At 40.2% G+C, this 14,288-nt stretch overlaps 1 protein-coding gene across 3 annotated transcripts in view; it reads right to left on the reverse strand.

Annotated features, from left to right (window-relative positions):
• Positions 1-208: 208 nt before the first annotated feature.
• LOC138303588 (C-type lectin domain family 2 member B-like) overlaps positions 209-14,288 on the reverse strand; it is a 37,310-nt gene continuing 23,230 nt past the window's right edge. For 2 of the 3 annotated variants that reach the window (XM_069242856.1, XM_069242855.1), the window contains 4 exons: positions 13,710-13,861; positions 10,387-10,490; positions 6,710-6,837; positions 4,830-5,020 (listed from right to left, as the gene is read on the reverse strand). In XM_069242856.1, the coding sequence (XP_069098957.1) occupies positions 4,866-5,020; positions 6,710-6,837; positions 10,387-10,490; positions 13,710-13,861 (539 nt within the window). In that variant the 3' untranslated portion in view covers positions 4,830-4,865. Of the gene's footprint in view, positions 1,222-4,829; positions 5,021-6,709; positions 6,838-10,386; positions 10,491-13,709; positions 13,862-14,288 lie in introns of those variants that run through there. The other variant, XM_069242857.1, reaches the window with a different exon arrangement.

Below are 14,288 nucleotides of genomic sequence, written 5' to 3' on the forward strand. Positions count from 1 at the left end.
GTGTTCTTGTTGTGTGCCAGAGAATTGAGATTGCTAGACCACACCACCTTCCCCTGAGTAGACCTTGTATTGCTGTGCTTTGCTTCTCTGAGAGAGTCATGTACAACAATAATTGGGTTGCTGGTTCCAAGTAAGGAGATAATTGTGGGCCTACTACTTGCGCAGGACTCTCATCCTGCACAACTACTAATCCTGCTTACTGATCTATCTACCCTATATATAGTTATATTATAAATAATTTCTTACCCATGCTATCAGCCAAACCCTATCGTCCATTGGTCTGCTGTTGTTCCCTAAATCACCAGCAACTAAAACTATTTTTGCTTCTATCCATTTTTTTCCGTTTTGCATTGCTTTGGGCTCACTAGCTCCCCCAACAATAAAGTTTTGCAACAACTATGAAAAACGAGCACTGACTAAGGCAAAAGGCTGGTAGCCAATGCTAGACCTATTGGCTTTGCCAATGCTTGCTTCCTTTTCTTGTGGTTTTGCACTGCACAGTCAACTTGTGGTATCCCCAAATAGGTGCAGGTATGGAAGGAACAAAAATGCAGGTTGAACAAAGACACGGTCAAAACTTTGCACATTTGTTCACGCTTGTGTCTGTTTGCGTTAGCACATTATAGGCAATGTTATTGTCCATGACAATGCTTGTTTTAAATGGAAAAGTTGTTCAGTTTCACAGTACATTCAAAGTTTGTAAAACAATAATACGGAGTTGCAAAAGAGTTGCCTTCATAACTGCATCACACATAGCACCCTGAAAACCCGAAAATGTCACACATGAGCAAAAGAAAAACTTAGCAGTGCAGAACTAGGAAGACTCGACTAATAAGTAAGGACAAGATACATTACAAGAAGAACAGTACCTGAAAGATAATGGAAACATGAGTGCAACCCACATATAACATTGAAAAGGACATCATAACATGAAGTGTATTCATCAAACAACATCTGATTCAGGAATAGTCCATCAGCAAGCACATCATTTCCAAAAAGTAACAGTATTTTCAAGTGTTTTGGCCAGTCAGAAATGTAAACATGTTCCCTGTTGCTAGTCCAAACAAGTGACAGAAAGAAAGTGCAGATTTAGGAGCACTTTATTATATTGAACAGCCAAAATAATAGAAGGATTGTCTTCTAGTGCAAATATGTCTTGATGTTGCGCTAAACATGGATCAGCATCAAATCCTAATTTAGCTTTGGCTCTTTTTCAGTAATCTATTAGAAAAAAGAAATGAAATTTGTGGTTAGCACAAATACTATTTGGTCAAAGGGTCATTCTTAGAGCAAATATGCAGATTTCTTCCGTGATCACTTTTAATTTGTTCCCACTTACCCAACTAGCAGCTTTTGTCAATACCTCCAGAAAACCACCCAAGCACCTACAGATTAAGGAGTAGATGATAGGTATAGATCTACCTAAATTGGGCAGCACTGTAGAAAAAAAATAAAAACTTGGTTATTTGGGCAAATCTTTAGAAGCTAAACTTCTTAAATCATCAGTGCTCATCCTCCCTTGAGGTTGCTTACAACAGTGGTATTTAGCACCATGAAACTGTGAATGTGCGGTTTATTAAGTTTTGTTAACGTAACATAATCTCAGACATCCGAAGCAGCAGGGAAATTTACTTTGGCTAGTCATAAACATTCATCACAATTAAAATTCTAAAGTAAAATGGTACTTTCTCCTAAACATCACTCTGGTGGGCTTCATCTTTGAGTCCTGTCTGTCAGTGTAATCATGCTACATGGTCTAGTACCACCATAGTGTAGGCAATGAATTCTCCAAACATAGGAATTTGGACATAGAGACAATAAAATAAATAATTTCAGTGCAATTGTTCTGCAGATGGTTGCAAGAGGACAGTTCTCTCAATCAGCATATTTTTATCTCCATATTTTGCCTCATAGCACGAAAGAGAAAGATGGACAAGGGCAGAAGGAGGTGGAAGACAAAGGTTGGAAAACAATGACAATGGGAGAAAGCAGAGATGCAAATTACCTGCAAGAGTGAAAAAATCAGAAGGATATATTATGGGGGGGAGTAGAAGACCCAAGCATGAGATGAAATCATTAAAATGTAGCCTAGGTATTCACCAATCCCAGGATTATACAGGACTTGCAGCAACTCTTACGAAAAACCTTGGACTTTTAGCAGGATGGTGGGGTTTATTTGAATATGGATTCTTTTGAGGGTTATGTCTGGTATGCACTTGCATGGGCAGATTAGGCTTTTGGACAATTTTCAGAGATTAAAACAGCAGTGGCTGGCTGAAGATATCAGCCAAGTACAAGAATATGGAAAAGAGGAAGTTTCATAATGACAATCACTGTTAGATTTAATTATGTTTTAGTGCCAAGCAACAGTGTCTCACTTAGCACAGTGGAGCTTTGAAACTGCCAACAACACTTCGGACAGAAGAAGCAGGGATGTCCATTAGGATTTGGTTGGTATACAGAGGATTTCATGTGTGTAACTATTTGGAAAGATTATACGGCCAATAGGTGAGAACACTGCTTGTTATTCCTCTCAAGGAAGTAGCAATGGTGGTCAATCTAAATTTTATGGAAAGGTGGGACCTCTGCTAATGCAGTGGGGATACGCTACCATTAGTGTGATGATACTAAAGTGAACTCACCTAGATATACCCTCTGAAAGGATTCGGATGGGTAGGCAGTTGACATGTGTATATTCAAATTGCTATGTTATCATCTATCCCTCTATCAATTTCGGTCACTGTAGCACCATTATTTAGTAAAATGTATGAGCATTTTTGTGTGTCTTGATGCAGGGTTTCATATGGAAAGGAAGTTGACATCTGTACCTCTAAATTTCTATTTTATCATCTGTATCTATCACTTTCTCTTCCTGTGAATCACTGGGTTTCTCGGATTCACCTTGAGAGGCGCATTTCAAGTGAGGGGAAAGGCAAGCTGGTACCGGTGGGAGGTCCACTGAGCTGGAGTACAGGTAGCCATGCTTCCCCTGTAGCACGTTTTTATTTCAACACAAGATAGTCCACGTTTTTCTTGATGCAGAGCCCAGGAACATGGTATGGACAGGCACATCTTTGAAAATCAATGAACCATTCTAATCTTTGAATAATTGCATTAGCATTGTGTTTCTCTTCTCTCTTTCATAATGGTGCCCTTGTTCACGATCATGCATGGTGTGCATAGCCAAGTAACATGGCTTTACCACTGCATTGTTTGCATTATTATTATTATTATTATTAAAGCACATATTTCATCTCCCGGGTATCCAGGCGCTGACCTCACTGGAGCAGTGCATAAAACAGGTAAGCTGCTAAATCCAGATCTGGCCTTCTTCAGTGCAGACCTGTTATATAGGAACCAACCATGTCTTAATAGCTTTCCTAAACTGAAGAAGGCCATTCTACGACTTCACTGTCAGAATTTTACTGCCTGCTCAGAGCAAGTATTAAATTTATGCAGGGCTTTTTCCAACAGATGTCAGAATTTCTGACGCATCTGTGACAATGTGCGCTGTAGAGCTCTGTATTGTAAACACAGAGAATCTATGGCATCATTAGGGGATCTTAGGGAAGCGCAATAAATCTGTTGCATCAATGGTAATGTGTCACATTCTTGTAAATGAGGCCCTTAGTCTGGCAAGTAAGGGGGATGCCCATTGAGTGAGCCAATATTTATAAATATCTAAGCATTTTATTTGATGATAGTCTCATTTAAAGGACATTTTAATTTTTCAAAAGCTTAAACTGCTTACTCGATCTTTGCTTTTAAGATATTGCAGGACAAATGAATGAGTCCTACCAAAGATCATTTAACACAATCACAGAGGCAACATTGGTACCTGCTCTGGCCTAGTGCTCAGTCATCTTCCGAGGTCTGGATGTTAAATTATTATACTAGCTTCAAATTAAGGCTTCTAAATATGTCTTCAAGAGAAATTTGACCATGTGGAAATTGCTTTGTAGTTTGGTCTATAAAGTCAGATCCTAGTGAGACAGGCTTTATTTTTTTTTATTTTTTTTATGTCTACACGCCTTGGCCCAGATTTAAGAACAGTGGAGCTTCATTGTATGAAGCACCACTTTTCTTGTGCACCATTGCACTCCCCCCCCCAATGCTACCATGTGTGCGCCGTATTAATGATATGGCACACATTAGGATCAATAGCTTCATAATTTCTGATGGTATTGTGGTACTTTGCAGGATTAGCGCCAAAAATGTTGCTGTTAATCCTGCAAAGTACATAGAGGCCCATTCTAAACAATGGTGTGCCTCAATTTAATGCCTGCACTGATCATGCATTAAAAATGATTAGAAAAATGGTGCAGTGGAATCTCATACTTTCGACTGTGCCATTTTTCTGGGCCTCCTAACAGAGGAACGCCCCCTTGCATACATTATGCCTGGTGCAGGCATAATGTGGCGCAAGGGTTTACAAAGAGGCGCAGTGCATGTATTGCACCACATTGTAAATTTAGTGTGGTGTTTTTGACAACCTAACGCCACATTAGCATAAAATAGAGACACTAATGTGGCGCTAGGGCCTTCTTAAATTTGAGTCCTTGTTTTTATCTGAGCCTAGCTCACTAGCAAATCTGTGTTGGCAAGGAATTAGTAACTCTAATTATACAGGTGTTTGGAGAACTTCATCAGTGTGCTTCCACACTTTCGATTACCAGCTGTCTGGACTATTAGAAATTAATAAAGCTTCCTTCTAAATTCTGCAACAAATCTTCTCTCCTTTATAACAGATAAAAACATTTTAGAAACCAAAAGGCACACTTGGACTGTAATTAACTCCTTTGAAAAACTTGAGGTCCAGCCTTATCTGCAGTCACACTTTCCGCCTCACATGCAGGACACATTTCTCAACTTAAGATATGGCAGGTATTCAACTGAGTACGGTACCCCAAGGTGGTTACAGCAATGGCCAACAAAGTGTTGTAGACTTTGTGGTTACACAAACCAGCCCTTATTGCACATACTTTGCGTCTGTCCGCACATGCTACAAGCACAGCAAACTCTGTTAGAAGCAGAAGTGAGAACCATTATGCACTGTTTATCGGGCAGATCAATACTTTAACTTTTACGTCATATCAAGTTTGTGAACAAGGTGGATAGTTTGAATTTTAAAAAACAACTTTGACCCTTGAAAATACAAATAGGAAGATAAGTGATTTAGCATTCCCATACAAATGTGTTTATTATTTTCATTATTAATATGCAATATTTTAATGTTTTTTTGTCCCTAGGAAAGCAATATTTACCATACTCGTTTAGCATTAGGAGTAGGAATTAGGTAAAAATCTCTAACTGAATTTGTTTAATGTCGAAAATAAATATTTTAGCATCTTACAATGCCTAGAATACATTTTTTAAAAACTCTAAGCACTTCCGTATTACCTTGCACTGTGTGTAGACTATGATGGGTATTGCTTTTAGGAGCTAACCTTTGTCTCATTTAATAATGTCTAGACTGTACCGAAAACCTAAGCACTACACCCCTAACTTGCACTAACTCCTGAATGATCTGATTAAAATGCCTATAATGATTTGAAAACTCTAAGTACTTTGCACTGATGGTTGATCATGATTGGTGTAGTTTTTAGGAGTTAACTTTGTTTTATTTTATAATGTATAGGACGTTTTGTAAAAAAATTGAAGCACCTTACCTTGCACTAAATTTTGAATATTGAAAGATAATGTTTTTAGAAGTCAATCACTATAGACCTAATGAATGTATTTATTTTTCATTTTAGATGTGATACAGTTGTACCCAAGCACTATAGCTTTATCAAATGATGCCCACAAAAAGGAATGAAAGGAAGTGGCGCAAGTATCATGAAAGCACTGCATTTGGCCAGATGTGAAACTGTGGAGAGGTATGTCCTTTTCTCTTGTAGAATTGGTAGGCAAGATGTGCTACGATTTCATGCAATGCATCACAGCAAAGAAATTAGCTGTGTTCCATTGCGCGAAAGAGGGAGAGCTGGACTGCACCATAGTTACAGTGGTATGGGCCAGTTCACCTCTCTCCTTGTGCTGGCACACTTGTGGCTACTAAGTTCCAACAAAGGTACCCTTGTGCAATGGTACATGGGTGCCTACGTTTTAGGGAGGACTGTTTATGTGCAGGAGGGAATACCTTCCTGCACAAAAACAAGGCTTAGAGGCATCTTCCTCTTTCTATGTTTGCTGCAAACTGCAGCACACATGGAAAGAGGAAATAATGCTATGCCTCTCTGTGGTAGATGCACTATCAGGTTTACTAACTTTAGAAGATATAGGATTGCATCATATTCCATGAGTGGATACACATGAACACCCATGCTCTACCTATGGAATGCCTACCACAGTGAAAAGTAACGCAACGCAGGACAAACCCTTATGTTGCTTAAGATTTCCTTACAAAATCATGCAAGGCTGCTTGGTCTGAATTGTTGCAAAGTCTGATTAATAACTTTTATGGACTTTTTCGTAAAAATGTTTCAACTGGCTTCTTATGTATTCTTAAAGGACAGCATTCTTGTTGTTTTTCCATGCCTGCTATGATGATAGTTCAATTAGTTTGCAATCCTCCATGTTATCCCTTGACACAAATAGAATAATCACCATTATAGAAAGAACACTGAAAGGACTGTGTGCACTTTGGAGATGTTAGAGAATGAGCTGTGTTGCTAAATAGCTCTGAAGAAAATGGTGAGGACTATACCTGTGATAGAAAAGGAGCTGTTCCTGGTGCAGATCCAGTTGCACATTGATGTGCAGTCCAATATTCCATATTTGTCCATATTTAAGTAGGCGCAATGTAGGCCGGGAATATCCTGGGCCAATGACAGTCTGTGCAGGAAGTACAGAAGAAAGAGACCCATGAGGGGATCTGCCGGAGGATTTGCAGCGCAAAATGGCCTATTAATTAATCTGTTTTATCTATAAGGAGTTTGATCCAGTTAAGACCCATTGAAGAGGGATCAGACACTTATAAGAAAGGAAAACCTCTCACTGACCATGAATTGAAAAAAGACTGATTACATATTTACATGATAACTGATTATGCACATCCTTGATTCAGATGTCATGAAGCATATTTTTGAAGCATTTCCACATACTGGAACATAAATATTACAGTTCATGAGAGGAACTTGTCTCTTGAGTTTAGTACATGTCAACAAAGCACATTTAACATATTTTTGCTCGCATAAATCAATAACGTGTGGACAAGTTTCGATCTCAGAAATGGGACAATGTTTGAGGGCCTCCTCAGGGCAACGCCATGTAATAGTACATAATAGTGGTATTCTTCTCTTTTAATCAGTACAGCTATATGTATGCTTGTTACATGAGTGACTGATGATGATGTGCCTTGTTAGGTTTTGAATTCCTTGTTTATGCTGTTGCTGCAGGATGTGGCTTACGGCAGCCCTGGCTGGGTTGCAAAAAGTTTTGGAAGGCAAGGGCACGCAGTGCTAAACACTTGGAAAGCAGGGAAAGTGGGGGACAGAAAGTGGTAGATATCCTGAGTAGCTTGGGCTGCTTCCTCTTAAGGCACCTCAACATATTTTAGTTAAACCAATATCACTGGGAACTGGGGGGGGGGGACAAGGGTCGGGGTGGTATCAGAGCAAGGTAAGGATGTCCTAAATAACATAGGAGGGACTGTTCTGCAGGGTGCGTCTTCTTCCTGGTGGTTAGTTATGGTTCTCTACTAAGATCACAGGCTACTATATCTTGTACAAATATACAGAATTTTCTTGAAAAATTAAATTGGGGAAATCTTGTTATGATAGAAATTCAGGACCCACTTGGCAGCTTTGTGGTTGCCCCTCATTCTGCTCATATTCTCAAGAAATGTGTACTTTTCTTAGTGAGACATCTTAAGTGTCACATGCATGCCCAGCCTCCTATAGCATAGCAGTGTTGTAGGACAAATACTGCATCTCACTGATGAGCCTCAATAAGGCTGAATAAAGACTGGAGTTGCTTGTCATCCCATTCAGAAAACCATAAAACAGTAGGTCAGGCTATGCTGTTCCTTTGCAGCAGGACTAATGCTAATTTGCATATTGTTAGTCTCTGTATGGAGTGACACCGGAAATAAATAATTCAGTGGTCAGATGTGCAGTAAAAAAAAAATCTGGTGGTTGAGATTAAATCAAGCATTCCACTCATCCTCCTTTTTCTTTTCTCAGAGAGATGGTTTAAGTGGCATGACAATTCATATGGGACTATTCCTATTCAAATATGTCAAAGACTGATTTGCATATTTTTGGCCACTGTGTGTAATGTCAAGGTGAGCAAAAACAAAAAATGGAGTGCAGTGGCTGAGCAATTCTATCATTCAGCCAACCACTCTTTTGCTCAGAAACTCAGAACTTTTATGACTAATGGCGTCAGCAACCACATCACTGATGACCTCACAAATGGCACTTTTTAGTGTTGGCTCAGCATCCCTACTGATGTGTGTGAGTATGCACAGGCCAGCAGGAGGACAGCAATAAGTGAAATGGTAGGTGAGCACTAGGCAGACACAAATTGGGAGGCCTGGAAATAAGCTGACAATTCATTTTATCTAGAAATGAGGAATTGGGTTAGTGTGTGATTAGACAACTATCACCTGATCAGTGTTTAATTTGCGCTGGTGTTTTCTGGAGTTCAGCACTGGCACTTATGTCCCAACACTGGCACTTATTTCCCAACATTGGCACTTATTTCTGACAATTTATCACCTGGTGCAGCTGTCAGTCTATTTTTAAGCAGAGCACATCCACAGGTTGTTTTCCCTTGGGAACAGGGTCAAGACTGATTTGTATATGGCTGGGTCCAAACTGGGGTGACGTGGTGAGCAAAATAACGATAGATTAAGCCGAGATCTGTGACTGGGGGTGAGTGTTCATAAAGTTTCAACACGCCGTCCATCATTTTATTTTATTTTGTTTTGTGATGTTGCTAAAAAGTTAATATTCATGTAAATTAAAATACCTCGTCCAGACCTTCTTACAGCTTTATTGACATGGAATAATTCAAATGGTCAGATTTATTGTAGTGCTTTGGTTATAAGGTAACTGTGGCACTGGTGTTTGGCAGCACTGGCAGGTTGCACAAGCTGCAGTTGCCTACAGTGAAATACCTCGAGTCCTGGTTCAACTGTGGCCTCTGACCAAGAAGCCACACTGCTGAGGTTCTCCCACTTCTACGAATCCCACCATGGGTCGCAGGAACTTAAAGTATCCCTGAAAGAAAAGGACAATAAAAGACTATGTCCATCAGCCTGACAGGAAGGACTGGGTCCATGGGATGGATTGCTGCACCTTGCTAGGCCTTGAAGAGCCCCCACCTTTCTCATACTGTCCCAGCTCTCAGAGGCACAGAAGTCAGAAAGGATTTAGTTACCAGATAGCATAGTCTTAGTGGGCAGTTAATGTTTATTTTGTTTTTGTCCTGCAAACATATGCATGTCACATTTAAACAGCATCATGTTTAATTTGTATTCATTGTAAACCTACAAGATACGTTTGAGAAAATACAATAAGAAGCATTGCAAACTTGCCTAAGCCAAAGCTATTGGCCTCTTTCTCTATGTGATGGTTTTCAAATGTTGAAAATGCTGATGCTGTTTGCATTTATTGGTAGTGCAGTTTAAAAAAACAAAAAAAACATTGTTGCTACAACACTGCTCCTTACCCACCATTCAAAAACACTATCTTTGTGACACAGTATGCAACATTGCAGGGAACAAAGAGGAACCACACATCTTATGTAGGACTTTCTGTGGAGATGCAATTACCCATGTAGAAGCCACACGCATTGGTGCTCAACAGTGATGCAGAGCCAAGAAGTGGAAAACAAACTGCAGCTGCCAAAATATAACAGTAAACAAACTACTATCTGTGCAACCTAAACAAAATCAGCACTATGCAAATAATGCAAGCAACGCTTTACCTTCGTGGATGTTGCTGCTATACAGATGAGATATTGGTGGTAGCATCAACTTTGAATAGTTTTTAAATTAAACACACTTTATTGTAAATTCAGACTGTAAATATTTCAACCATTTCGGTTCATCCTAAAAACTGACACACACCTATTCAAGACGATGCCCAAGTAGTATCTTGCGTGATGTTTCTGGTGCTGACATGAGCTCAAGAAAATATAAAGATGCCAAGCCAGATCTAAAAAGAGCAGTTCGGACAGTAAAACAGCAAAGGCACTACCCCTAAACATTACTCTAAACAATCACCCTGCATGCGTGCAGCAGTCACTGCTACTCCATGGCTAGAAGTCATTTTTCTCTACCAGTGACACAAGTTGTGTGTCGAATGTTTAGGAAAAAAACAATAGATGTACTTTTGGCACTGAAGTATTATGTTTAATATCACATAAGGTACTCACAATAAACGTGAAAAGCGGCTGCCATTGACCCACGACCATATTCCATTACTTTTCCGTAGCCCAATCCAAGAATCGTCAATTGTTTTGTAATGTCTAATTGTGTGCTGTAATTGGAAATAGGCAAATCAATATTACAATCAAAAGCATGGAGAATGAAAATCTGATGATATTGGGATAACAGTCTCATAAACCGATGAAAGCATAGCACGTTGGATGTTCAAAATAAATTAATGGGGGTTTTGGATAGTGCCATGATGGAAGCAGGTTGCGGTGGCCATGCAACTGCTGACCAAATGTTCCTGACCTATGTATGTGTGTTTGCATCAAATCTTCATCACAGACAATAACTCCCCTCCCATGTCCACTAATTTTAAGGCACATAAAGTAGAGTTATTTAAAAGTATAAGATAATTTTTGCTGGGGTACTTTCATGACATGGGCAGTGCAGGCCCCCCCCTTTGGCCCCCAGCACTGGGTTTCTCAACAAGCCTTTTCATGGCGGGGTCCCAGCCATGAAAAGACTGGCAGAAACTGGACAGCTGCCGTGGCTTACTAGAACTCTGCGCACCGTCACCCCATTGGGAACCAAGCTTCTGGCGGTGACAGCGGTCCCCTGGCAGTCAGACTGCCAGGGTCGTAATGTGGTGGTCGGATCACCTGGAGTGTGGTGGTCCGACCGCCGCTACGAGGCTGGCGGTCATAAGACCACCAGCCTCGTAATGAGGCCCTTAGATTGTCTGATTTCTGCATTCAATGTATGACTCTGCAATTCAGTCTTAATGGCATTTTACCTGTATCACTTAATTTTTTGCATTATGTAATAAAATCGTTCTCAGTTTCAGCTTTAACGCAGTCTCTGATCCAGTGAAATATGGGAATTTTTGGAGTACCATTTTTCTCCCACACACTTGTTTCAGCTTTAGCCTTCACCGATGATCCAGTTTCCCACTGATTACCCAATTCTTCTCAATCAAACTATGACTGGCAGCCTTCAAGGGCATCTGAATGTGATTGTGAATTTAATGCAAATAAAGAAATTGTGATGCATACATAAAAAAATATATATATAATTATTTTTTAAATTGAGAGCCATTAGAACCTCCCTAGGCATCAGATGATTTGATAGTTTGAATGGTTCTTCGTTCTATATGGTCTGGAGATGACAAATATCTAAAGGAATAGGCAATGAAGAAAGCTTTCTTTGTGCAAGCACTCAAGCTCTGAAACATATTCATGCAACTTTAGATGCAGCTTTAGCTCTGCTGGTTCTGCCTGTCTACTTCTTGTCATGAACGTGGTCTGTTCACAAAAATAAAACTACCCAGCTATCACTATTACTGTCCTGACTGACTTGTTATATTTGTATCTTACTTTGAGCTTTAAACATCTTTGTCTGTTTGCTTTTGGTGTACAAGACCTGGTATATCTTTATGATGAGTTCCCAAAAGAACACCAGCCTGACAAAACAAGACTGACCAAACCCCCCTAAAAAATGAAATTCAATTTTGGGAAATCCCATAATGACGAACTACCTTTTGTATGTACATCCAAAGATATTAATGGAAAAAATATTCCATACCTGGGTTGGAATTTTAAAAATAAGTACAATTCTCAAACATTACGAAATGTGGGAATACATAAATATTATATTAGGAAGTCACAGGAAACGGGTCTGGAACTGGACAGAATTGGGGTTTAGGGGATCACTTAAACATAAGAATAGGAATATAAACAAGCATTTGCAATGCAACGGGGCTCGTGTCAGAGTTATTAGCGTTGTAAACTCCTAAACTGACTTTTCTTGCCACATAAACTAATAATGAAAAGTAAAATAGTTTCATATATGCAAGCCAATGGTCTGCATGAGTGTGAAGGCAACACAGAAAAGGAAACAGAAGTTCGCTCGCAGTGAAACGTATCGGCAAAAGTGCAACTATCCGAATCCAGCAAAAGTGCAATTATCTATGTAACAGGGTCGATATCATGCAAAGCGCTCAACTTCTACCCAGCGAGATCGCGCTGCGCAGGAAATGAAAAGATAAAGTAGCACAGAAAGCAGCTGAAAACACAGAGCCTCGTATGTTTTCAGTAGTTTACCGGTGCACTCAAGGAGGGCTAAAGACCAGAAAAGGCATGACATATGCATGCCTTTCACAAATGGAATCAATCGATTTTCTAAAAGGCAAGCCCACAAACTAATGAAAGTGATGGGCATGACATGGGCATGGTTAGAAGCCACAGAGAGATTACAACATGGTCCAGAGCGCTTGTGCACGCTCGACCCTAAAAAGGAGAGGCCTGAGTGGACACCGTCCCTGTAAAAAAAAAAAAAAAAAAAAAAAAAAATTTATTCGGTCTTTGAAAAGCCAAACTTAAACAAATGATTTTTCCCCAAGAAGGACAATCACCAAGGGCCTGATTACGATCTTGGAGGTCTTCCCACCAACATGCCGTGGAAGTGGTCACAAGTACTCTGTCAAATCGACAGTCTCTTGTCTGCCGTATTTAGATGTCACCACTGGCCCAGCGCCAGTGTTTCTGATGGCAAGGGACCGGCGCAGGATGCAGTCTGCATGTTAACATTTTCTTATTATATGTGTGCACATTTTGACTAAATCAGTATAAAATGTACACATATGCATGACACGTGAAGAAAATACCTTGCACAAGTACTTTTCGATTGCTGTAGTACAGACCATATGAAACCAGTCCAGTCAATGGAAGAAAAGTGTAAAATGGACTTACCTGGATTTCGGAGCAGACTGGGTTATTTTCTTCAGAGTCAAGTTGTTGCTGTGAGGGGGGGCACTGGACAAAGGGATCCACTTCAGAGAATGAAGGGAAAAGAAGGAAATGGCAGAGTTTGCACCCCAGTTCCATCGATTCCACAGTCTCGAAGCAGGCGGTCTCCCAGCCACAGTTGGCTCTAAGGGAAGGTACTTTATCATTCAGACAGTGGGAACCTTTTCTGTACCACCCTCTGACTGCTGCTTTTCCCCATGCCGCCATTGAGGTGGTCAGCAAATGGTTGGTGGGGTCGGCGGGACTCCAGCAGTCCCTCATTCAGCAACTCACTAACATCATAATACAGAGGGTAGACCACCAACTGAGCAGGCAGGGAATCCGATGCCATTTCAATGGCAGGACCATTTACACCAAGATCGCAATCAGGCCCAAAGTTTGCTTCATCAGTGTGGTGAATGCCATTATATTTACAAAAATGTCTGAAAGTTCAACGAAAATGGTTCCTTGGAAACTCTTTAGTCATATTCACACTCATAAGATGCAGACTATGAAAGTAACGTTCCCCCATTACTTCTTACCAGAGTGTTTTGATCCAGTATAATGGCCAGGTTTCCATCATAAGACTCGCAAAACTTTTGACTTTGATTCCAGGTCTTCTTTTTGTGTGAGAAGAAGTAACATTTTCCGTTAGTCCAAATCCAGTCCTTAGGACAAGGGGGAAGTGATGCACCTGGTGAAAGATGGGTATTCAGAGAGCTCAATACCTTTCTACTATATCTCACATGCTTAAAAAAACTTTTATATAGATGGTTTGGATGAACATCTGCTCACGTATCTGAAGTAGAGTTCAGAGCAAGATCTTCCTGTAACTTGAAACATGGTTAATATTAGATTCCAGGCTCTTGCAGTTGAAATGAGACAATCCACATGCCTAATTTGACGGCCTCTATTTTATATTTGATTTCCATTGTAATTATTATTTTCAAAGTAAACATCTACATGTTACTGCTCTCTTCCCAGATGCGGTTCCTTTCCACCCTCCCCCATGCATGTCTGAACTTCCATTATTGCCACTGGTGCATCTCCTCTCCTCCATGTGATAACCAGACTTCTCTGATGCCAACCATACCTGATGGTCTCTTCAAGACATGCTTTGC

Source organism: Pleurodeles waltl, chromosome 7, assembly GCF_031143425.1.
Source record: "Pleurodeles waltl isolate 20211129_DDA chromosome 7, aPleWal1.hap1.20221129, whole genome shotgun sequence".
In the NCBI taxonomy this organism is placed as follows: domain Eukaryota; kingdom Metazoa; phylum Chordata; class Amphibia; order Caudata; family Salamandridae; genus Pleurodeles; species Pleurodeles waltl.